The sequence below is a fragment of the Oryzias latipes genome, chromosome 21 (genome assembly GCF_002234675.1).
Source record: "Oryzias latipes chromosome 21, ASM223467v1".
NCBI lineage: Eukaryota > Metazoa > Chordata > Actinopteri > Beloniformes > Adrianichthyidae > Oryzias > Oryzias latipes.
In genome coordinates, this window is record NC_019879.2 from 7393452 (window position 1) to 7416575 (window position 23124).

At 38.5% G+C, this 23124-nt stretch overlaps 1 protein-coding gene across 3 annotated transcripts in view; it reads left to right on the forward strand.

Moving 5' to 3' along the window:
• Positions 1–23124, forward strand: part of fgf14 (fibroblast growth factor 14) — a 121838-nt gene that overhangs the window by 59979 nt on the left and 38735 nt on the right. For 2 of the 3 annotated variants that reach the window (XM_011489299.3, XM_011489300.3), the window contains exon 2: positions 22134–22244. In XM_011489299.3, coding sequence (XP_011487601.1) covers positions 22134–22244 — 111 coding nt within the window. Of the gene's footprint in view, positions 1–12727; positions 14243–22133; positions 22245–23124 lie in introns of those variants that run through there. The other variant, XM_004081443.4, reaches the window with a different exon arrangement.

Consider the following 23124-nt stretch of genomic DNA (forward strand, 5'->3'; position numbering starts at 1 on the left):
GACATGAGAAGGAGTCTGTTTTGCAAAGAAATATGGGTAGTGGGCAGCCTAAATCTGGCAGCACGAGGGATGTCGATGACTGTCACTTTGAGAGGATTCACCCTCCTGGCTGCAGAGTGATCAGATCCTTTTCTTGTCACATGTTTCTTTCTGCTTTTTTCTTTAAGTCATACCAAAAATGGGTGCTGTTCTTGGATTTTTCAAGTCTTGACTTATTTTTTTTGCATTTATGCAGTCCTTTTTTGGGGTTTTTCCACAATATCATTGTGTGCTTCACTGTATAGTCATCAGTAAATGATCCAACTGATATGCATCATGGTCAATTTACCAAGATCTATTGAAACAAGATGCCAACTCCAAGTGGAGGCATACTACAAGTTAATGATATTTCGTACCATTGAAATTGATCTTAAGAGACTCTCTCTTGGCTTTGTTTTGTCCTCCAATCTTTCTGCCACATAATTGGACACCAATTTTCTTCTTTTTTAGCGATTTGTTGGCGGCCTTTGAATTTTTTAACTTTTAGATTATCTATTGTATGAGACTCAAAACTTTCAGCAACATGCTGGCCCAAACCAACACTCTTCTACTGCTGTGCTTGACAGTCATTGTGAGGTGTTTGAAGTCATGTCATATTTGGTAGTGTTTTCAGTAGTTCTTAAAGACCTACTCTGATGAAAATGGTGTTTTTGGTGTTTTTAACATGTTCTTCTGGCATTTTTCTGATGATGAAGAACAAAGATAAAGAAAATTGAGCTTAAAATTGCATTTCGGAGTATTTCTTTATTCAAGAAATTGTGAATCAGGATGCAAAATTGCGGTTTGAAAAAGAGCTTCATTGTGGTGTAGAAAAGTCTTTGGATGAGGCAAAAGCTATTTCCACTTTCAACAATGGGGAGGGGAAAGGGGGGGGCAGGGTTTCTCCACACCAACAATCCCGCTCACAACTTAGAGGTAAATTTCTAATGAACTCCTGCAGCTCTGCAGAAACTATGTTCTAGAAAACAATACAGATTGTTTTTGATTTTCGGCCTGGGGATATAATGCTGACCTGCACAAAAAAGCACAATCCTGCAAACAATTGCAGTTTTTTTTTACACTTTAATTATTTTGGGACAGGTCAAGTTTTGCAATTATTCGGATTTAAAAGAAACACCAAGAATAAGTTATTAGAGCTGTTTCTTCATAGCAGAAACTTATTTTTACCAGCTTTTACCCAGGATGCTCTGCTTTGTCCAGGAATATAATTTAACACCTAAAGTAACAAAAGAGCAAAGGCCTGTCATTTGCGCGACAACAAAATCACAACATCATCTGTTGCTCTGTCTTTTGCCACAAAAAGTCAGCATTAAATACCCAAAACTCAGAGACAGAAACGTGTCCCTTCTCTCGGTCCTCCTCCACGTTCTCTGTAGGTAGGCGTGGAGGAGGAGGAGGTGATAGAGCCTCAGCCGCAGAATAAAGACCAGCATCAGTGTCCTCTTTGCTGGCTGGTTAATAAAGTCTGAATAAAAAAGCAAAAAAAAAAAAAGAATTCTAGACAAAATTGAAATGTTAGAAAATTTGAATTTCTTCAAGTTTTTCGCATCTGTAGTTATTTCTATTCTAATAAACTATGAAAATTAAAATAAAACACCCATCTCACACACACTATTTCAATTCATTTGTTTATTCATCACTGTATTTTTCAATTTGTTAAAAATTCATTATTAAATAATGTGGTTGACACAGCATGAGGAAGACCATGGTCTTTATGCGATAGCACTTCCGAACATTGTAAGTCACTTCTCATTAACTGCTGACATGCAAAACTGTTTTTTAAGTCGGTTTTTGACCTTTACTTCTTTCATAAGTCACACCTTTGCAATGACTACTCATTGCTCAAAGGCACTCACCCTTTTTTTTCTGTCAGCTGACTCAAATCTGCATTTTTGCATAAAATGCTTTTTGGAGTCAGAATAAATTATCTTCTGTTACATAATATATGACTAGGTAAACAAACAGGGAGTCATCTGAGGGGTTTTTGTAATGAAGTTGTTGCATTGATATGGGATGAGGCTCGTTTAGGTTTATAAGTTCAGGGTGAAAGCTGCTTCCTGAAAGTCGACTCTGTGGTCACATGACCTCTTCGTACTGACAGCATAGTCCCACAACACTGCACCATGAACTCCTGTTGAGAGACGTGTGTCCTAAGGTGCTGATCTATATGTCAGTGCTTCTAATGCATAACTAAGAGAAATGAAAATACTAATTTCTTTTAGTTTTTTTTCCCCCCTAATTGTATTTTTTAAAATTTGTATTGATCATAAAATTTCAAAAATTGTGATGAAAAGGCGGAAATGGAATCCATAAGGTGATCATCCCTGTGTTAAGCTCACATACCTTTTTTTGACATACAGATTTCTTAATTTCTTTTCTCCACTTGAGGGATTTTTCTTAACTTTCTTTTTAAATATAACGTTTTTCATTATGTTATATCTATTACAGTCTTTTATTAAACAAGATCGCTGCATAAACTGGTGCAACATTTATTGATAATACAGTTTCATGGACCTAAATTGACATGAAATTAATTTAGCAAATGCACCTTAATGTATTGTTTTTTTGTTGTTGTTGTCATTTTAAACAATTAAAATCTACAAAACATTTAGATCTTTAATTCTTTGTAGAGCTGTTCAGCTTTGGTTGAGCTGGAGTTCCTCTGTGCCATCTGAGCTCTGTGCTGCTCTCTAGTGGTGAAACACCTTCATAGCAGTTTGACTGCAGCATGTTATAAATGAAGAAAATTGCAGAAAGATCTGCAATTTTGTTTCACAATTATGTATGTGATAAATTAATCTGTCGGCATTAATAAAATCGACTCTGCTCTACATTTGTGTCGACTTAATGGGCTATAGAAGCGGTTGCAAAAAGATATCAAGGAGGTTTGATTAGCCTTAGTAAAAATGTAGATAATATTTAGATCACTTCATGTTAATATATGTAATTTTATTATTAATCAGTAGAAAAGGAGCATTTATGTTTTTCTTAAAACCTCTTGTTGGTTTCTTACTTATGTTGTAAAAAAAAAATCTAAAAATCTGCACCTCATATTTATTTGAAATTTACTTTAAATAAATTAATAATAAGAAAAGTGCTTCCTTACAGAATGAGTATGTTTTTTGCAAGCCCAGACCGGTTTATGTGGAAATAAAATATTGGTTGTTATTTTTGTTTGGCAAATTATTTGATTAATAACAAAATATTTCATTTGATCCTATTTAAAAACAGTTAGGAGATGTGAATAAAAAACTAGATAGTGCTTAATTTAAATAGTTAGATATTATAAACCTATTTTTTGCATAGCTTTGCTGCACTCCTTAACATGCTTTGTGATTTTTGTTTCCACTGGAAATGTGCATATTCAAAGGTTTGCCATTTGATGTGTGCCACCATCAATTCCATTGTAATCTGTCCTGAATTATCACTGTTATTATGAGAGATTGTTCTGAATAATCACTGCGCTGCTCATCATCTCCATTATGCAACAGTCGAACACTTGTTCTCATGCGCACTTCTGCTGTCACGGCCGAGCTTCTGCTGGTGTTTGTCTGACTGAACTCCCAGTGAAAAAGAGGGTCGTAGTGCAAGCAAGTCCACGTACGAATAATTATTATGAGCTGTACAATTACAAACATCATTAGATTTTAATTTCCTCTTATGAAAACCTCAATGGTTTGAGCTGTCAGGATGAGGCTCCTAATAGGGATTTATGGAGCATGTTGTGTGAGTGCCAGTGGATTGTTTTGATGAAGCTGTGAGCTTTAGGTCAGACTGCATCTAATGTGTTGTCTTTAGTACCTCCTCCAATGTTTTTAACATGTTATTGCATCATTTTCTCATAATGGTGGACTTTTATAAAAGAATATACTATTAAAACTACATTTCTGAGTATTTCTTTATTCCAATTGTGGTGATTGAGGAGCAGATAAAAACCAGAAAAAACTTTCAGTTTTGAAGCAGCAACTGAAATGGGCGGGGCATAAGCTCCCTGCTCCTCTCCTCTTCTGAGGTGGAATTTGGCAAAAAAGTCTACGCTCCAATGTTGCTCGCCATTTTTGATGTACAGATAATGTTAGGTCAGGGGTGTGACGGGCTGTAAGCTAGCAGGAGAGAGCGTGGACAAAAAGGAGGGTGCTAGCGGTCCCACTCACAACTCAGAAGTGAATTCCTAATGAACTGCTGCCGCTCTGCAGAAAATATGTCCTAGACAACGACACAGTTTTATTTTGACCAAAAACGACATTATCATAAATAAAAGAACACTGGGAACGCTTTTTACAACAAATCAAATATGACTGAGGTGGGTCTTTAAAAACTTTCAATTTTTTTGTATGTCTTTGCTGTATAGTTTTTAATATTATTAATAAAATTACATTTTTAAAAAACAATTAGATAAATAGTGAAAAATTAAGAATTTCTGCATTTACGTTGGTCCCCATGTGAGATTTGAAATAACTCAAAAACTAAATGTACACAAAAAGTTGCATAAAACTATGTAAACACTGGGCATGTGACACGGTTTCAAGAATGGTCTACTTGAAGGCGGGCTAGTGTTTACACTGGACATGCAGGGAGGGGCTTCTCCGTCTTCTTTTTCTGCTGTTTACTGATGCTATTTTCAAGCCAAATTCCAGCCCCTATCTATCTATCTATCTATCTATCTATCTATCTATCTATCTATCTATCTATCTATCTATCTATCTATCTATCTATCTATCTATCTATCTATCTATCTATCTATCTATCTATCTATCTATCTATCTATCTATCTATCTATCTATCTATCTATCTATCTATCTATCTATCCATCTATCTATCCATCTATCCATCTATCTAACTGTCTGTCTGTCTGTCTGTCTGTCTGTCTGTCTGTCTGTCCATCTATCCATCCATCCATCCATCCATCCATCCATCCATCCATCCATCCATCCATCCATCCATCCATCCATCCATCCATCCATCCATCCATCCATCCATCCATCCATCCATCCATCTCATTGAAGGCTTAACAAAATGCAAATTTTCGTCTGAGTTTCCGCTTTTCTGAAAACCTATTTGACAAAGACCTTTCTATTGTTAGCTTCTGCATCAACTATGACAGCTTGAAACACTCAGCTACCTACTTTAGATCCTAATATGGACCTTAAATAGGGACACATTCTTTTGTTTTTTTCCTCCTCTACTGCACCCACCACCACTGTGGTTTTGCAAACTCATTTTACTGGCACACAGAAACGTGGCATCTTGTGTATCCCCAGAAGCATTTACTGACCTGGTTTCCTCCACATCTTTGCTGTGAATTACCAAACGCTGCCTCACCTGACCTGACTTTACTCTGATTAACATTCTGTTGAGCAATGCGACATACAGATGCACCCGGCTCCTTCACCTGCAAGATATTAATTTTAATGTGCCTTCTTTTTTGCATTTAGACACTCGAGCACACGGTTGTGGTTACCTAAACACCCTGAAACAGACACGCACAGGCTTGTTGTCAGCCCGTCAGCTCTGGAGGAAGGCTTTTCCAGGGAGGCTTGGATTAATTGATATTCTCTGACAGCATGATGTCCAGGGTTTCTCCGAGGATCCACTCTCTGTGAAGCTGCTGACAAGGCATATTCCATCACTGCTGCAGACTTGGGGGGGGGGGGGGGGGTTGTGTATGCAGGGCAGACTGGCAGGTAGAGGTGATGGGACAGAGGATCTAAATGACCAGAATGTAGATCCTTAGCATATAGGGGCAGTCTGACAGTTACGCTTTTATTCACATTTGATTTACTTAATTATCTCATTTATTCTAGACAATAATTACTCATTTGCATAATCAGCATTTCAACCGTCTTCATGTATTATTCTTCATGGTTTTTCATGATTTCACTTTATTCTATGCATTCTATATATAAATCATGTTTTTTTTTATTCATGTTTGGCTATTGGTAACAGTTTGAAGCCGCTGTGTTTAATTAATGTCTCAGTCTGAGAACTTCACACCTCCAGCCCACTCCATCTCACACTGGGGACAGTCCTGCACTCCATCATCGTACATACATATACAGACATTTCATTAGGCAGCTATGCATAATCTATACCCGCATTTTTAAATGACCTTTTGCTGATTGTAATAGATAATGAGATGTACGTTGAATGTGTGAGATGATGGAGCTGCCATTGAAGCAGATTTAATGGGTTTCATTCACTCTGCGTCTTTTGAATCACTTCTTCCAGAAGTCTTGGGTTTAGCACTCAATCAAGTTTGCTGTATCATTTACTCACATGTGCATCAATCTTGCACACGCTATATATTAGCGTATTCCATTTAAGTGAAAAAAAAATGGAAAGACTATAGTCTCACTGGATTAGTGTGTGTGAGTCGTACTTCATTTGTAACTCATACAATGCATTTTGTGTAAAATTGTGTGTATTTGCAACAGTGTATTCACATGTACACTCAAATATCAAAAACTTGCGCATACAAAATACAATTGATGCACGAACAACTTCAAATGACGGCAGCTTCAAACAAATTCAGAACAGCTTCTACACAGATTTGCGGGAAGATGATGCATTCAAATGCAGCTAGAACGCTGGGTCATCAAAGTTTTCTTATCAGCCACTTTGAACTTAGATCGTGAATAATATCTGGTAAAAATGTGACATTTCCACTTTCTTAAAACAGAGATGCCTGGATAATTAAGATATCAAAAAAGAAAAATGTCTAAATACGTGTTTCTAAACCACTAATCACGGTGCTATTGCACAATTGCAATTTAGTATGAGCTCAGTTTAGTGTCAGTGGGCTCTGAGGTTTGAGTCGTTTAACTCCTCCCCATAAACTGTACGTTAGAGCAGAGTGGCCTCCCATTGAATGACTGATCTACATAACTCTTCTTGGGCTTGTCCCATTTTTTTTAATTCTCATCTATAACGGTCAAGAAGTCATCCAACTGTTCTTTCAAGTGACTTTTATTTTTTGCTTGTTCTTGCCAGATCCAGTTTTGGAAAACAAGTTTTTAATTCTGCTGCCTGGAACATCCTAAAAACTGAGATAAAACTCTCTAATTTATTCCTTTTTTATTATTTTTAATATTTTAGTTTAACAAATAAAACATGCAAGTCTTTCAAACAGTGCTTATGCTCCTGATTTATTATTACTCTTCTGATTCTGAACTGTTGTCCTCCTGAATTTCTATTTTATCTACAGTTTTTTTTTTTTACTTTTATATATTTTCTAAGATTGTATTTTATTTGTACTTATCTTTCATATTTTGTCTGTTTTGTTTTTATGAAATGCCAGATCACCCTTTAAAAAGAGACCCTGATCTAAAGGGGTCCTTAGCTCTTCAAAATAAAGGTTCCATTAAAAAATAAAAATAAATTGAACATTATGCACTGGGGAAGGGGAAGAAAGGTCCAAATAAATTTTAAAACAAACTGCCTTCTAGTTATTTTAGAAAAAAATGACCCTCCCCTGGGGGATTAATTATGCAAAACTGAACTCTTGAGTCAAGCTTCTTTGAAGTCGTCCTCTATTTCACAGAAGTGCAGTTTTTTGAAAGTTGCACGTCCTTCATAACATAATCAGGCGTCTGGAGGTTCGCGTTTTTTTGTTTCTCAGCAAACATTTTCTGTGGGACAAGCCGAGTTTCTGCCGTCATCTGGATTAACGACGTTGGTTTTCACCTGACAAGCCTCCGTCGGATGATGTTGGCTGAAAATCCTACAAAAAAATGAAACATTAAAGAAAATGAAGAGTAATTTTCCTCTGTTTTTCCTTCACAGCTGCAGGTTTCCAACTGTGAGGTTACATTTTCCATTAAAATAATACACCTTTAAAGGATAAATGACAGCAATTCACGCATATCTCACATAATCACTTAAAACCCTCAGTCTAAGGTCTTTTTGAGCATTTTTTTTTTTTACAATTGACTCTATTCATTTTTCTTTAAAACTGTTTTTGTGACAATGCTTGAGCTCCATCTTTTTAGTAAAACTCCACCTTCTCTCTTTTAAAGATACCAAAAAAAAGTTAATACAATGTGAAATTTTTCTTTAGCACCACTGAAATTTCGAGAGATGTATTCCAAGGGGTGTAAAAATTTTGTGTCATAACTCTCGTGTTTTTTTAATTACACAGTTACAACTTTTTGAAACCTTAAATATTAAATGAAACCAAAGCTAATGGGGGTCAGTGTCACTCCTACTGTCCTCTTCCTGTGCGAGAAGGAAACATTCTGAAAGAGAAGCCAATAGAAATGCTTGATTTCACAATAAACTTACTAAAGAACAACACTTTAATCCTAAATCAACGGTGGCTCTGAAGGGACAATCACACCAAGAAATCACTCAACATAAAAATAAAACAAATAAAAGCAAATCAAATAATAAAAAAAACACATTACAATCTTTTAACCTTTCTTTTTGATTATTTGGAAATTACTTTTGTTTTCTGAGACAACTTTTAGATTTCAGTATTGGGAACTTTGTTTCGATTTTTGAAAATGTAATGTTAATTATTTGCTCTGCTTTTTTTAATTGCAATTTTCAAAAACCTTTTTGTGTTAAATGATTTGTTGGTGCGATTGTCTTTACAATTCTGCACCCTTGAGCAAAAATTTGCCTCTGCCACAAACTCAAAAACTCAACACATACCAACACCTGGTGAAGAATTTTGATAGAGTGAAAAAAATAATAATAATAATAAAAAAGATGACATCATAGTGGGAGAAACCATCCAAAAAAAATGAACGGAGCCGAAATCTCTTACAGGGCTCAAAAAAAGTATTTCAACATGGCCACAGGACCTGCAGCTGCCATTTTGTGGCAAAGTGTGATTTTGGTGATTTTCACATTTTCACACAAAGAACACTTTGGTTCAAGCGATCTGCATGACATTTTGTGTGCATACGACTAGCTTTATTCTAGAACCACAACCAAAGTTCTATTGACCTTTGACCTTAGACGAGGCTGCCAAAAAAAATCCCCTTCTCAAGCATTTCAATCTAGTGCCTCCCAACTCCCTTTGCATCATTTGGAACCTACTTGGAAAAAAACGTTGTAGATTTTCCACTGCAGTACCATTGAAAGCTTGCAAAAGTGGCGTTCCCCTGTTCCTTTCACATTTTTTACCCGAATGTTGAGAAAATGTAATGCCTGAATTCATGGCTCAAGATGAACAAAACAATATGATATACGTACAATATGAACATAATAAGAATATGGGCGAGATTAATAAAAAATCTCTCAGTTGCCAAGGACATTTTTTAAATTACTTTTTCCAATTCTTCTAAAGCTTTCATAGATTTGTTCATCACCCCCATACGACCAAAAATTTAAATGGTTGCTATGGAGATAAAACCAACAGAAAAGCCGCCATTTTGAAAAAAAGTGTTTTTGTTTTTTTTTATGAATATAGATGCAGCCATGACCAGGGTAACATACTAAGAGGGGGGTGGAGGGTTGTGTCTGCAGGCCATATAGCAGTGCACTAGGCTTTAATCTCTCTTTATCTTAAAGCTGATTAACGATGTTGAACGACTAGTCTCTGCAAAAACACAAATAAATTTAAATTTAAACTTCATGCTTGAATCTGTCACAAGAACAGGCAGTTGGCTGGATCAAACGCAGCAGGTTTATTAGCTCAGCTAAAGGTCCACAAAGCTAAATCAGGGTCACGCAAGAAGGGGACAATGACAGGCATGAGAGCATCCGAGGAGAGATGGGGTAGTCTAGATCCAGGCGAGAGTCGGGGCAGGCAGCAGGCAAACAGAGTTAGACACAGGGTCAGGAGACAGAAGAGCAGATCCAAATATAACACTTGTTATAGAAGACAGAGTGGCACAAACAATACTTCACAGTGAGTGTGGCTCAGGGCAGTGCTTAAGTAGACTGTGAGTGATTGAGTGAATGAGAGTCAGGTGTGGGGCTTCCAGGAAGTGCATGCTGGGGATGCTGGGAGTTGAAGTGCATTCAGTACTCTGGAGATGGTTTCCGCTGGTGACCGGAGGGGGAGACAGAGCTCTGACTTCTGACAGAATCAATACAAGCCTCATAACGATAGCTGTTTCAAATAGTGCAATGAAATAACCAATGAGGTTACAACATAATGTGTCTGCACTTCTACAAATCTAACACAAAAAAAAAAAAAATGGAAACAGATACATTTGCATTTGATCTGGATGCCATTGTGGTAGAAAATAAAGAAAAAACAAATGAACATAGTTTAAAAGTCATGAATTATTATCTCACATTTGATATATCTATTTATACAAATACATTACTTTTGTTGTTATTCTTTTTCTTAGTTTTGAGTGCTTACCATAAAGCAACTCCAAATCTAATTCCACTGAGTGCCTGTATGCACATGAGGTTCAAGTCCAAATGACAAGTGTAGATCATTAGTTCATCAGACTTTTTTAGTAAAAATGCTTTCAAAAATCATAACAATGGACTATTACGGTTTTATTTGAAGTTGTTTATTTGCCTTTTGGTGGTTTGCATGTCTCGGTACAAGCCCCAGTCTTCATGCTCTGGTTAGCTCCGACTGTTAGACCCATCAAGACAAATGAGACATAAACAAGCTTTGTGGGAGATGCGCTTGTGCATATGGGGCTCAGAGCTTTTATTGCTCGGTGCATAGGCTCATTACATTAAGTGCTTCAACATCTTAAGCATTAAAGTGGGAAAAGATGAAACGGAAAAGAAAATTACATAAATCCTGCAGTTTTAGAAAACATTCTCTCCCTAAATTAAATTAACTTTAAGTCCTTGATAATACTGTGGATTTTGATTAGCATATTTTCTTTTTTTTTACAGACTGGGCTCAAGAAATGCTGACTCATTCTGCAGCCCACCCCCCATTGGATAGAGTGATAAAATAACATGTCCTAAAAAACAAACAAAGTAACAATTATGACCAAATGGGTTGTTTACCCCTTCGTGTGACATTTGCTGAGGCCCAGCAGCAAGGCACCTAATTTGATTTCCTCTAAGGAGATTGGACTGAAATGTCCTGACCTGATGAGGCTGCGACTGCTTTTATTCTGGATCCTGCTCCTCTGAACAAACTCGTCAGACCTGCCTTGTATTTCATGCACACAAAATCTAAGTCGTGCAGTTCCTGCTCTCTACTGTCCACGCTGTTTTGTTGATGAGGCCATAAAGCCAAAACCTTTTGCATGTAACTATATTCTCTTCATAATTAGTCTTTTTTTGTGACAAATTTATGTTGATGACACCAAACTGTTCGCAAAAATGTTGATTTTGTTATTGTTTTATTGCATTTTTCCTGGTTAGAAAATGGAGAAATGTTTCATTTGTGGCCAAGCTAAAGTGAACACCTGAGGCCAGAGTGTCAGTTCAAAGTAACCACATTAAACCCTTGAAGGACCAGTATATAAACTGAAGGCACAAGCAAAGGTCCCGACTTAGAGATGGAGTGGGACTGCCATGGACCCACACACATTCACAAGCAGGAGGAAAAAAAATGTAGGTATGTGCACCTTAGCATTTCCTTCATTCATCAATGATTTAATAGAGTTTTGACGTGTTTTTCTGGGACACCTTGAGCTGTACTTACCATGATGATGCGACAGTAATAAAGCTTTAGGAATCCCTGAATGTAAACGGGAAGCCATGCGTGCCTTTACCGTCATGCTGTGCGACTGAGCTTGAAGATGAAAGCCACAGTTCATCTTCTTTGTACTTTGGGTGCAAAGTTGTTGTTTCTTTTGGTCCTGCATGGTTCGCCACATCAGTAAAACTAATTAAAATCTTGAGCTGCGCTAATGCTAAAGAAATTGATTTTTTATTAAACATATTTTGCAATAGAGAAAAAGCAAATTCCTTTATTTCATTTTCTTTAAAAAAAAATCAAGATATTTTTTATGTAAGTTAGTTGTTACAATTCCCAATTTGAATCTGATTTCTTTGCACAATTTATCTTTTTCCCTCCTTTCTAATCATGTAAAAATGTAATTTTAATTTAAAGAAATTACCGGGAACTAAGCCTTTAAGCTCTATTCTATGTTTTAATGTAGTTTTAAATTAATGCAGCTGTTTGGGGGTATTTAAATCACTTGATTCTTCAAACGACCAGTGCTCACATGAAATCTGTGCTGATCCGTCCCGATGTGAGCTGTAGCTGAGCTGACAGTGTCCGCTGCTGGCTGCTACCTTAACTGCATTCCTCACATCAGTTAGCAGCATCAGCTGCAGGACAGCAGCTTTGCTGCATCCACAGCACTTGTTGATGCTCTTGCATTGTACTCTTGTGTCTAAATGTGTGCGTTAAAAGACTGGAGTTGTTCATTTTTCCTCTCAACCGTGTCTTTAGCTGTATCCAACTGACTGTCAACAGGTGTGTGCGTCTCCGTTTCCAATGAGCCCAGCAGGTTTAATTACTGCAACAAACAGCAGATGGCTCTCTTGAGTTTTTTAATTCCTGTGCTTGTGAGTGTAGCTGGCTTTATAGTCATCTTAAAACCAACCAAATGGTTGAAAACTGGATCTTGAAATGGTTTTTAAGAAGGAGGAACATTGGGATATAGATGAACATGTAAGGTGGGGTGTCTTCACATGTCGGGGTGAGGCTGGCACATCGCTTTGGTGGACCTCATGCACCCTTTGGCGCAAGGAGATGTGGTTGCTTTGGAGGAAGTGCTGAAATGAATGGCGCTGTCCGCGGTGCTGAAACTACAGAGTGAAAATGAGGGGTGCAGCCTGACATTCGGGGCTTCTGTCTGATTTTCTTTGACGTACAAAGTGAACAGCATTGGGTTGGATGTTTTTGACAGTTATTTACAATATTGAGGTGAAAAACAGATGCATGTACCCCCGCGATTTTCCTTCTGCAGTGAGAATCTAAGTGTAAAGTCGCCTGAAAGTGTCTCCTCGGAGGCACGAAACAAAAAGAGTGAAAGATGGCAGCCTTTGAGCAGCATGGAGAGCGGCAGTTTTTCCACCTCAAAGCAGGGTCTTGGTGCTCAAGAGGGAGGGTGTGGGGGAGGACATCCTCCACAGTCAGGCGTGTACTAACGAGTGTTCAGGACTTGTTGATGGGGGAGAAATGTGTTGATTTAAGAGCTGAAAGCTAGTGGGTGACCGTTTTTTTATTTTTTTTCCTTTGTCTTGGAGGAATATTTGGCGCGGCGTTCTCGGGAACATCCTCCTTGTGCTAACACAGAGCTCCTTATGGGGGTCGCATGACGCACGGATCGCATGTAGTTACGTCCTTTTTTTAAAAATTAGATTTGGATACATCTCGCCAGAACATGCCATCGACACAGAAGGTATTTTGCTCTCTTCATACCTTCTCTCCAACATGAACACACGAAGAGATAAATCCCCATCTTTTTGGCACCGCTCCTTTCTCTGCGTCCCCGTGGCTCCTCGGGGGACCACGTCGCTGATTCCTTCTTGGAAACTTGGCTTGGCCCCACGCTGCGCGCTTCAGTCGGGCGCAGATCCTTGTAGGAGGCGCCTGTGTTTGTTTTAATTGCCGGCGGCGCACCGCACGGGCGTCCCCGTCTTCTGATAAAGCTGTCTGGTGGAAGGAGCGAGGACGACGAGGAGGAGGAAGAGGAGGGGTTGGATTTTTTTTTAAATGTTGTTCGTGGGGTTTTAAGGGGAGACTATGCACGTGACCACTCCACAGACAGTGAGCAGAAAAAGGACCGTATAGGTATGAATAATCCTCTGGAGTATCTGCGCGTGCGAGTCTGACATTGCTCTCCATCCATTACTGATGTGTGGATTTACGCATGGAGTGATTCCATTTTTTCCCCACCCCAATCGACGTTTTTTTAATCTTTTCGATGAAGACAATTTGCTTTCATGTCGTACTATAAGAATGAGATTATAGAGACCTGCACAGCTGGAGTTTGACATCACGCATAACTGCGACCATGGAACTGTGACCCGCCGGGCTGCGAGCTCTGACAGGCGACTGTTTGTGTAGTCTGTGCTCCGCTGGGCGCAGACTGGACCTGAGCAGCTGTGACATTTTGAGCCATGGCTGCTGCCATCGCAAGTGGGCTGATCAGGCAGAAGAGACAGGCGCGGGAGCAGCATTTGGACCGACCTTCCACCAACCGACGCAGAAAAAGCCCCAACAAGAACAAGGGGCTCTGCAATGGAAATCTGGTCGACATCTTCTCTAAAGTGCGCATCTTTGGTCTCAGGAAACGGAGGCTAAGGAGGCAAGGTCTGGGAACTTTGATGTGTGTTTTGTTCATGTGTGAGCTCTTTTTGGTGAAAGTTCTTGAACATCTTATAAGAGCAGCAAACCAAATCTTAGGTATGTTCCGCTTGCTGGTAAAAGTTACCACCTAGAGCAGAAAAGTGTTCAGTTTCTGCACACCAACTGTATAAGAAGAAAAACACATACATTAAAAACCATCTGATTTATTTGCAATGACAGGTAGCCGTCAGGATCCTGTCAGTTTACTGAGCTATCACAAGCGCCACTTTTAAAAAAAATGTTGTTATTTAATGTGTCTTATTCATATAACTGTAGTGTGCGATACTGTCAGCAGTGAATCCCGTTTCTATGAATGTAAAAAAGGTCAATGTCTCCCTGGATTGAAGACTACACTTTTCAAAACTGATCTTCTCTTAAAATTTGGGGGTCATTGACCTTCTCCTCCACATATTCATCCCAATTAGAAAAATGTCAGGAGAGTAATTAGTTCAGTGCAGCAAACAGTGGGTTGATTAGGTAAATGTAGATATCAGATTGGAAATTGAAAAGAACCCCCCCCCCCCCCCCAACTATTTCAGGGGGTGAACGTTGGTTCCTTTGAAAGATCAGGTGTTTGACCTGTTGCTTCAGCTTTGACCTCATCTAATTTATGTGAATCTTACTCATTTTAGCTGCTAAAACAAAGGTTTGGTTGTCTGTTTTAGTTTTCACGGTGGGATTAGAGGTGTCTGCCCTGCTGACTGCTTTCAAATTCATAAATGACACTGAAACGTCTCCTTGGTTGTCCCTCCATGATTACAAGGATTATAGGCTTTGATAAAACAGGATCCACGTCTGAACCCAAAGAGGACACATCTGGACAGAGTTAATGAGGGGGGGGAAAAAATCATTTATTTTGATTCATGATGTTCCTCTGTTCCATCTGTGTAACACTAAAAGAATCGCTAAATACATGTTTAGATACTCCTTGTTTTCCCCAAGTAGGATCATAAAGCTCCTAGATACCACACTTGGGAGCAGATTCTGTTGCCACGTAAGGTTGAATACTTAAAACCAGTAGAAACATTTGGGAAGTTTGGAATTCAAATTTTATTTATTTCAAGCAATAAAAGCAAAAATTACTAAGACAAACAAAAGACCGATAAAAGTAGATGTATCAAACTTCAGGGGATAATTCAGGATTGGAGTAAAATAGGTTTTATATATATATATGCATACACACGTTTCTTTAAGTCCTAAATAGACATATTTGACATATTTGCATTTACATCTACAGTACATGACATAATGACTCCATTCAATGTACGTCAAAAATCTTTTTCCGTAATTAATTGCTAAAATGACACTTAATTGTAAAAAAAAGCTTTGTAATGTTAGAAACAATAGAAATTCTTTGGAAAAACCTTTTAAAAAAACCTTTTGTTTCTTCTACTACTTTGAATTTCTCATTGCGTTTATTCCACTCCGATCATCTTTTCATCTGTTGTAAGTGGTCTTTTAATTATGATTATGCCATTTTTACGCCAAAATAAAGATTAAAAGGATTCATTTTCTCAGATACAGTTTCTGCAGAGTGGCAGTAGTTCATTCGAAATTCTCCTCTGAGTTATGGGCGGGACTGTTGGCACAGAGTAAGCCTTCTCTCTTTTCCCAACATCCATCTCTTCACACGCTCTCCTGCAGCTTACAGCCCCTCACACCCTAAAATTAATATTACTGGTGCAACTAAAATGGCGAGCAATGGAACTTTTCATCCGCACAGCTTTGAGACAGATGCTGAGGAACGTGGATCTATTTTGTTAGAATGGAGTGGAGCAGGGAGTTTGTGGCTTGCCTTTGCCGATTTTTTTTCTATCTGCTCCTGATGAAACTTTTTGTAAAAAAAAATCCCCACAAATGCAATTTTAAGCTAAATTTTCATCATATATGTTCTTCATCATCAGAAAAATGCCAAAAAACATGTTAAAAAAACCCAAAAAGATGATATTGATCAGAGTGAGTCTTTAAACTTCTTTAGGTTACTCAACACATAAGAAATAACACAGATAAGATCAAATTTTGCTGGCATGTTTATGCAGTAAGATCCACTCACTCACATCCTTCAAGAGTCGTTTTTGCTACCAAAGGTGGCATCTTGTGGGCTGCATTATTAAAAGTTAAGGCAAAACAGATCACTTGTTTTACTGGGGCCAGTTTGCATCATCTTTGAGCTTTGTGATTGCAGCTAAACATAGATCAGCAGATTATTTTGTCACCTAGAATGGAAATATGTGCTGAAATAAAACCCACCTTCAGGGATCTGTCGGCATACTGGGGCGGGATTCACTTTAAAGGAACCCTCAGTCCCGTTCTACCTTTGGCCCATGGGTATTGATCTTGTCATACACCAGATTATCTATATTTATGTACTGAACCGATTTCTGCTGTCGTCTTTCTAAGACTTCTTTTTTTTTTATCAGAACCAGACAACATCCTTTTATTTTGAAAGGTTACAATCCTATAGGTTAAAATAAATAAATAAAGATTCTTGTTATGACACAGCTGTGGTCTTCTGTTCTCCTCTGGGAAAACGCTGGGAACACTTTGTGTCTTTTCTGTCACATTAGCTCCAATTCCTCATCGTTCTTGTGCATTGAAGGCAGATGCAGAACCACCAGATAAGCCTGATTTTTGAAGGATTAAACGTTGGTTGCAAATCCTATTATGCCTTAACCCCGGCAAGTGAACAGAGGGCACATCCAAGCTCGGACCATAATCTCACTGCCCTGGCTGTAATTATCGGGTAAGATTAGATTCATAAAACCGTTAGATCAAGTTACGCAGATCAAATGATTAGATTAGTTAGTATGATCTAGAAACCCATCTGAGATGAATGGTTTCCTGCACCTGTTTGTTGAAGACAGAGCACAGCAGTGCAGCTTTCACAGCTGTCAGATGACTTATTGGTGAGGAGTCAGAAATAGGGTGGGACTTCTGTAAAATTTCTCTTCACCTTCATTTATGTGACCGTGGAAGTAGCACGGAAGGGGGTCTTTCCCTGCTCAGCTGGAAAAGCCCTTCTTCAGAAACATCCAAAGTGGGTCAAACGAGGGAAGAGCTGACAGCGGTCCACAAACGCTGCTGCAGCTGTGTCCGTGTCTGCGTGCCAGCCCTTCCTTCATGCTCTGCTTGCTTTGCCTTACGTGTGTGTCTGTGCGTCTGCAGGGATGACACAACAGAAGAGGAAGACAGAGAGGGAAATGAACGAGCTGCCAAAAGGACTCTTAGAAAGGCGAAGAAACATAAATAAGTAAAATTAGACCCATTTCATGGCAGCCTCATTTACATAGAAAAAGGACCCTGGCTGGACAGAACAATTTAAGATTCTTGTGCTTTTCTTTTTCAAGGAAACCCCCCGCTGCTGCCAAAACCAGCACTCCGTTTCCCTAGAAACAAAGAAGTAGCATGTCGAAACAGGCAGTGCTTCAGTCGCAAAATAAAACATGAAAATAGATCCTATTTTTGACTACTGGTAGATTTTAAGAGAACAGAAAGATGAAGACCTCTGTATCTTAGATGATGCCACTGGGATACTTTTTAAGAGTTAAAGCGTGCACATCCATTATTCAATTTTAATACTTTCCATTATATTGTTTTGCTCTTTCCTTCACAAGAACCACATTTATTGTCATTTAAAACCCACTCTGATGAAAATCCAGTTTTTTGGTTTTCCTCACATGTTCTTGTGGCTTTTTTTCTGATGATGGAGGACATGTATAAAGACAATTAAGGTTAAAACTGCATTTCTCAGAATTTCCCCTTTCAAATTGTTGTGAATCAGGAGATGATGAAAAAAATCCCATTGGAAAAAAAGCTTGCAAGTGTGGTGTACCAGTTTCTACGGCTAGCCACAAGCTCCCTGCTCCGCTCCATTCTGATGCAACCACGTGTAGACAAATAGATCCGTGTGTTTCCCTCATCCCAGATCAAACTGTACGGCTGCATAGCTCCGATGTTGCTCGCCATTTTTGTTAGGTTAGTAATGTTAGATTGGAGGTGAGAGTGGCTGTAAGCTAGCGAGAGAGAGTGCAAACAAATGGATGATGGGAAGTGGGGGAATGCTTACATTGTATCAACAGTCCTGCCCTCAACTCAGAGGAGAATTTCTAGTGAACTGCAGAAACTATGTCCGGACAATTGAAAAACAACATAATTAAAAAACCATTGGGAAAACTTTTATAACAGATCAAAAGATGATCGGAGTGGGAATTCAACAATGATGGAATGTTATCAAATTGTCATTACATTAAAATATTAGCAGGCAAATGGATAAATGAATGAAATCCATGACATTTATGACTTTAAAAGCACACACAAATCTGTTTTTAGTCGCCAATCATAAATAACCCACGACTGTACATATATAAAGGTATGATTGGGTTCATGCCTCCAAAGAGAGCCACATGTTTTTGAACAATTTGAGATTTCCATTGCAGTTTTATTCAAATATCTAGATTGTGCAGCTTTTTGTGTCAATGTAGCTCAGACTCACCAAAAATCGAACCACGAAGGGGCGGGTTTGATCTGTGTGTGAGAGATACACTGTCTCCCTCGCCCAGGAAACACAGCCAGTGTCGTATGATTTATAGCACAATGAGGGAGCCAAGTTCACATGGCAGCCTCCCTTCATGCACTCACAATACGCATTCACACGGAAACCACCGTTGAGGCCATTTTAATTTTTACAAATTGCTCTCTAGCGAACTTTCCCTGAAATCAATCTTCCTCCAGCAGGTAATGTCCAAAGACCGATCAAAGTCATTAATGGATTACATATATATGTATCTACTCAAAGCCATGCATTCATCTAGAATGCATGCAAAAATACATTACTGGTTGCTTTTGTAGAAACGGGGTAGAAAATAAAGGTTTGAGACGGTACAAACTGGTTCCACCTCCCTGCAGAATCCGGATTCATCCCTACGACATCTTGCTGCAGCCAGAGGGTAATACTGTAGGGCCTTGCAACTATTCTGTACTTGCACTTTGGTGATTGAAACCACCAACTTTGCAGAGGGGGTACTGGTATAATGAGAGCAATTTGCATGAGTAATACAATGAAGGAGGGCATTGAGAAAGATGTTGGTGGTGCAGTGGAGTTTTGTTTGCTCGGATGCGAAAAATGGAAATGTTGGGATGTCTTGGGGATTAGTTTGTGGGTCAGCTGGCAGAAAAAGGACACTTTTTGTACTGTTGTGTAAATTATACTGCAGTAGAATGATGGTTCACATATTCTCATGTGTTGTAGATGGATTTGTTCTGAATATTGACTATCATATGTTATTTTAACCATCAAACTTGTTTAACCCTTAGTAGTTTCTCTACTTTTTAAAACATGTATCTGTAAAAGAGGTTTTGGTGGCAATGCTTGATATATACTTTTGATTGTATTACACAAAAATTCAACAATGAATCTGAAAATGTGGAAAAAATTCAGTTCTGAGTGGTAAATTCTGACATTTTTTTTCACGTCAAAAATCCCCAAAATTTAGATCAAACTGTTTTTAGGCTTTATATCAAAAAGATTCAACATGTAAAGATAAAATGAAAGTGTATTAATCTGCAAACAAAGAGCAAAGAAAAGGTCAAAATAAGTGAAAATTGTCTAAAAAACAGAGGAGGATCCACTAAAGTAAATAGAAAATTCCAGACTTTGGAAAGGTGGCAAACGAGAGCAATAGGGTGGAAGTCCATTACAAAGAAAAGAATGACAAAATGTATTTTAATCAGTTTTACTATTGTTATTAATATTAAAATATTAAAACAGCTGTTCCTTTCACTGGGGTGCTATCACTAGTGCTTAAAGAAGCTTCTATTAATGAATTCTTATTTTTTTTCAAAATGATACTAATATTGACTCTAAAATTGGGGGGGGGGGGGTATTTTTGCTGTCCCTTTGCTAGGTCCGCCCCTGATGTATTCCAAGGTGTGTCTGAATTGTGTGTGATAACTAATGGTATGTTTGTTTTAGAGCAAAAATGTTGAAGCTAAGACCTCTTTTGAAACTTTCAGGTTACATTTTGGTTCCAAACAATGCTTATGGGGGGGACTACTGAGGGTTAACCAGCCAGTTTAAACTAAAATCTGTAGAATTTCTTAAAAGCTCAATTAGTTATTGTTTTTGTCTATTATTTCCATCGAATTTAGAAACTTTTGTTTTTACTTTAGTGCTGTGGATCGGCAGTGCACCTTTCAGATCTATCCACTCTTTTTATAGCAAACGGTCTCAGTACAGTAAACCCTTGTTTTTCGCGGGGGTTACGTTCCAAAAAGAACCCGTGATAGACAAAATCCGTGAAGTAGAAACCTTTTTTTTTTAACTGTTGTTATACAATTAAATACTCTATTATACATTGAAAAGAAAGAACAAACCATTTTACAGGCTCATGCATTTGTTTCACAAATAAAGGTACTTTAGAAACGTTTTTTTTTTCAACAAATAACTTCTGTACTGTCAAATAATAATTTTAATCATCAATGTGAACAGAAGACTTCAAATCGCGGAGATTAGCCCCGCCCACCGCGACCCGAGTAATTGGATTAAACGGGAGAAAATGTAAAATGATTATGAAAAAAATACAAAGTACAGTGGGACAAATAGTGACTCAGGTGTATTTCACTGATCTTCAGACTGAGCCGCTTCAACCTGACTCCGTTCTGCATTGTTTTCTCCCTTTGAAGCCCGCGGTGCAGGTGTGTTTGATCGGGAGAAGAAGAACATAGTGATAGTTGTTGTCGCTCTTTTTTTTTTATGGGTTTTAGAGAAACTCGAAATTGCAAGAGAATTTGCACGTACGTAATGTAAATTTGGCAAGCTGTTTTACGTACGTGTACATATTAAACTGCAACGTTATTACAGTGCAGGTAGAGAATAAGCGGAGTGACTTTTTAGCCAATCAGAATACAGAACACAATGCACGATGCAAATCCGTGAAGTAGCGAAACCGTGAAAAGTAAACCGCGTTATAGCAAGGGATCACTGTACTTCCTAATGCCTTCACCTGAAAGAACCATTTCAGAATAGAATGTCCTGACCTGCAAAGTAGCAAAAAATAAATAAAAAATACGCACACCACATGACACTGCCCTCATCTAGACCTCTTGAGATCCCCTCAGTGGGCACTTACCATCTATCTCTTCCTGTGTTTCTCACACACACTCACACACAGCTGCTCTCAGGAAAGATGTTTAGGCGCAGGTGAAGTTGATTTTTCACCTCCCCAGGGTGTTTTAAAATAAAATCCTGTGTGATGGCTGTCTCTACAATAAATCTGTAGCTGAGGGTATCGGGGTTTGCACACTCAGTGTGAAGACGACTACTAAAGACTAGTGAGGAGTAACGTCTCTAACAGCATCTAAAATACAACTTTTCCAAACATCTTTTTAATTTCATACTTTTTCATTTCGCCTCGTTCGGTTACATAAAGGCTAAACAAAATGAAAAAAATAAGACTCTGAGCTGCAGTGGCTCTAGGCAATTAAATGGCAGGAGCTATTTATTTACAGTAAATATGAGGCCAATTCCCCTGTTGAATTAGCCAGACAGTTCAGAGCACTTGCTATTATATTCTACGCATTAAGAACCCAGAGAGGGAGCTGTTGGGTTCGTTATGGGAGTCAGACAGTCCACAGATTAATTCTGATGTTTATAATTAGATAGCCTGTCCCTGCGCGGGATGGGCCTTATAGAACTGGGGGGGTGGGGGGTGGTGGTTTTGCATTCGGGAATACAGGAGTCACAAAATGTTACCGGGCATGTTTGCATTTAGGACCGTCCAATAAGATACGGCTTCACCAAATCAACTTCATCAACTGTTTAATTTGTCTTTTGTTCTGTCTCATTTTGTCTTTGCAGATCCCCAGCTTAAGGGTATAGTGACCAGGTTATATTGCAGGCAGGGATACTACTTGCAAATGAACCCTGATGGCTCTCTTGATGGGACCAAGGATGACAGCAGTAATTCCAGTAAGTATCACTATGGTAATGCCTTGCAATCTGCAAATTCTCTGCAGTTGTTTCATAGGGATGAGCTACGGTTGCATTACATGACTCAGCAATTTTTTCTTCTCTTTTATTAATAAGCAGTCGGGCTCTCTCAGAGAATATCTGTAATGTTAGAAAATTGGACCTGTTCCCTGTTAACATTTTATGATGTCATTATAAAATCTTTGATTTTTTTCTAGTATTTTTAAGAACCTCTCTTGTTGAAGAAAAAACAAGAAAGAAATTCTTTTTGCAGGTGGAACGTGGTTTTATTAGCCTGTTGTAGTCCTGCTCATCCTGCACCTCAGGCTAGGTGGTTAATTTAATTCCACCGCTTGGTGCTAATGCTAGCCTGACACCCCACATTGTGTCACTTGCTGCTGTCAGCAAGAGGAGTTGTGGCACATGTCACATCTGATCAGCTTAAGTGACTTATTTAAAACTGTTAGCTTCATAGATATCGTCTGCAGGGCATGTGGCGTGTCATAACTTTAAAGATCTGTTCTGTTGGCGGCAAGAAAATGTTCCCCATTAAACTTTTGTTGGAAAATGACGAGATGCACATCAAGAAAGACTACATTAGTTCTTTAACCTTGAAATACCAATCACCCTGTTGGTTTTAGTGTAAGGGGAGTTATATGTCTGAAGCTATGTTCATATACGGCATGTGACGCACATCCAAGAATGCGCTCAATGCGCGTTCTTGAACGCACATCAGTTGATTGTGTTTTAATTTGTTCTAAAATAAAAGGTTTTCATCTTCATAGTTTGTTTTTTTGTCTTATGGTTTTCACACAGCAAAGTATCGATAAGAATACAGATAAGATGCCGGATGGATAAGCAGTATCGATAAGAGGAGTAA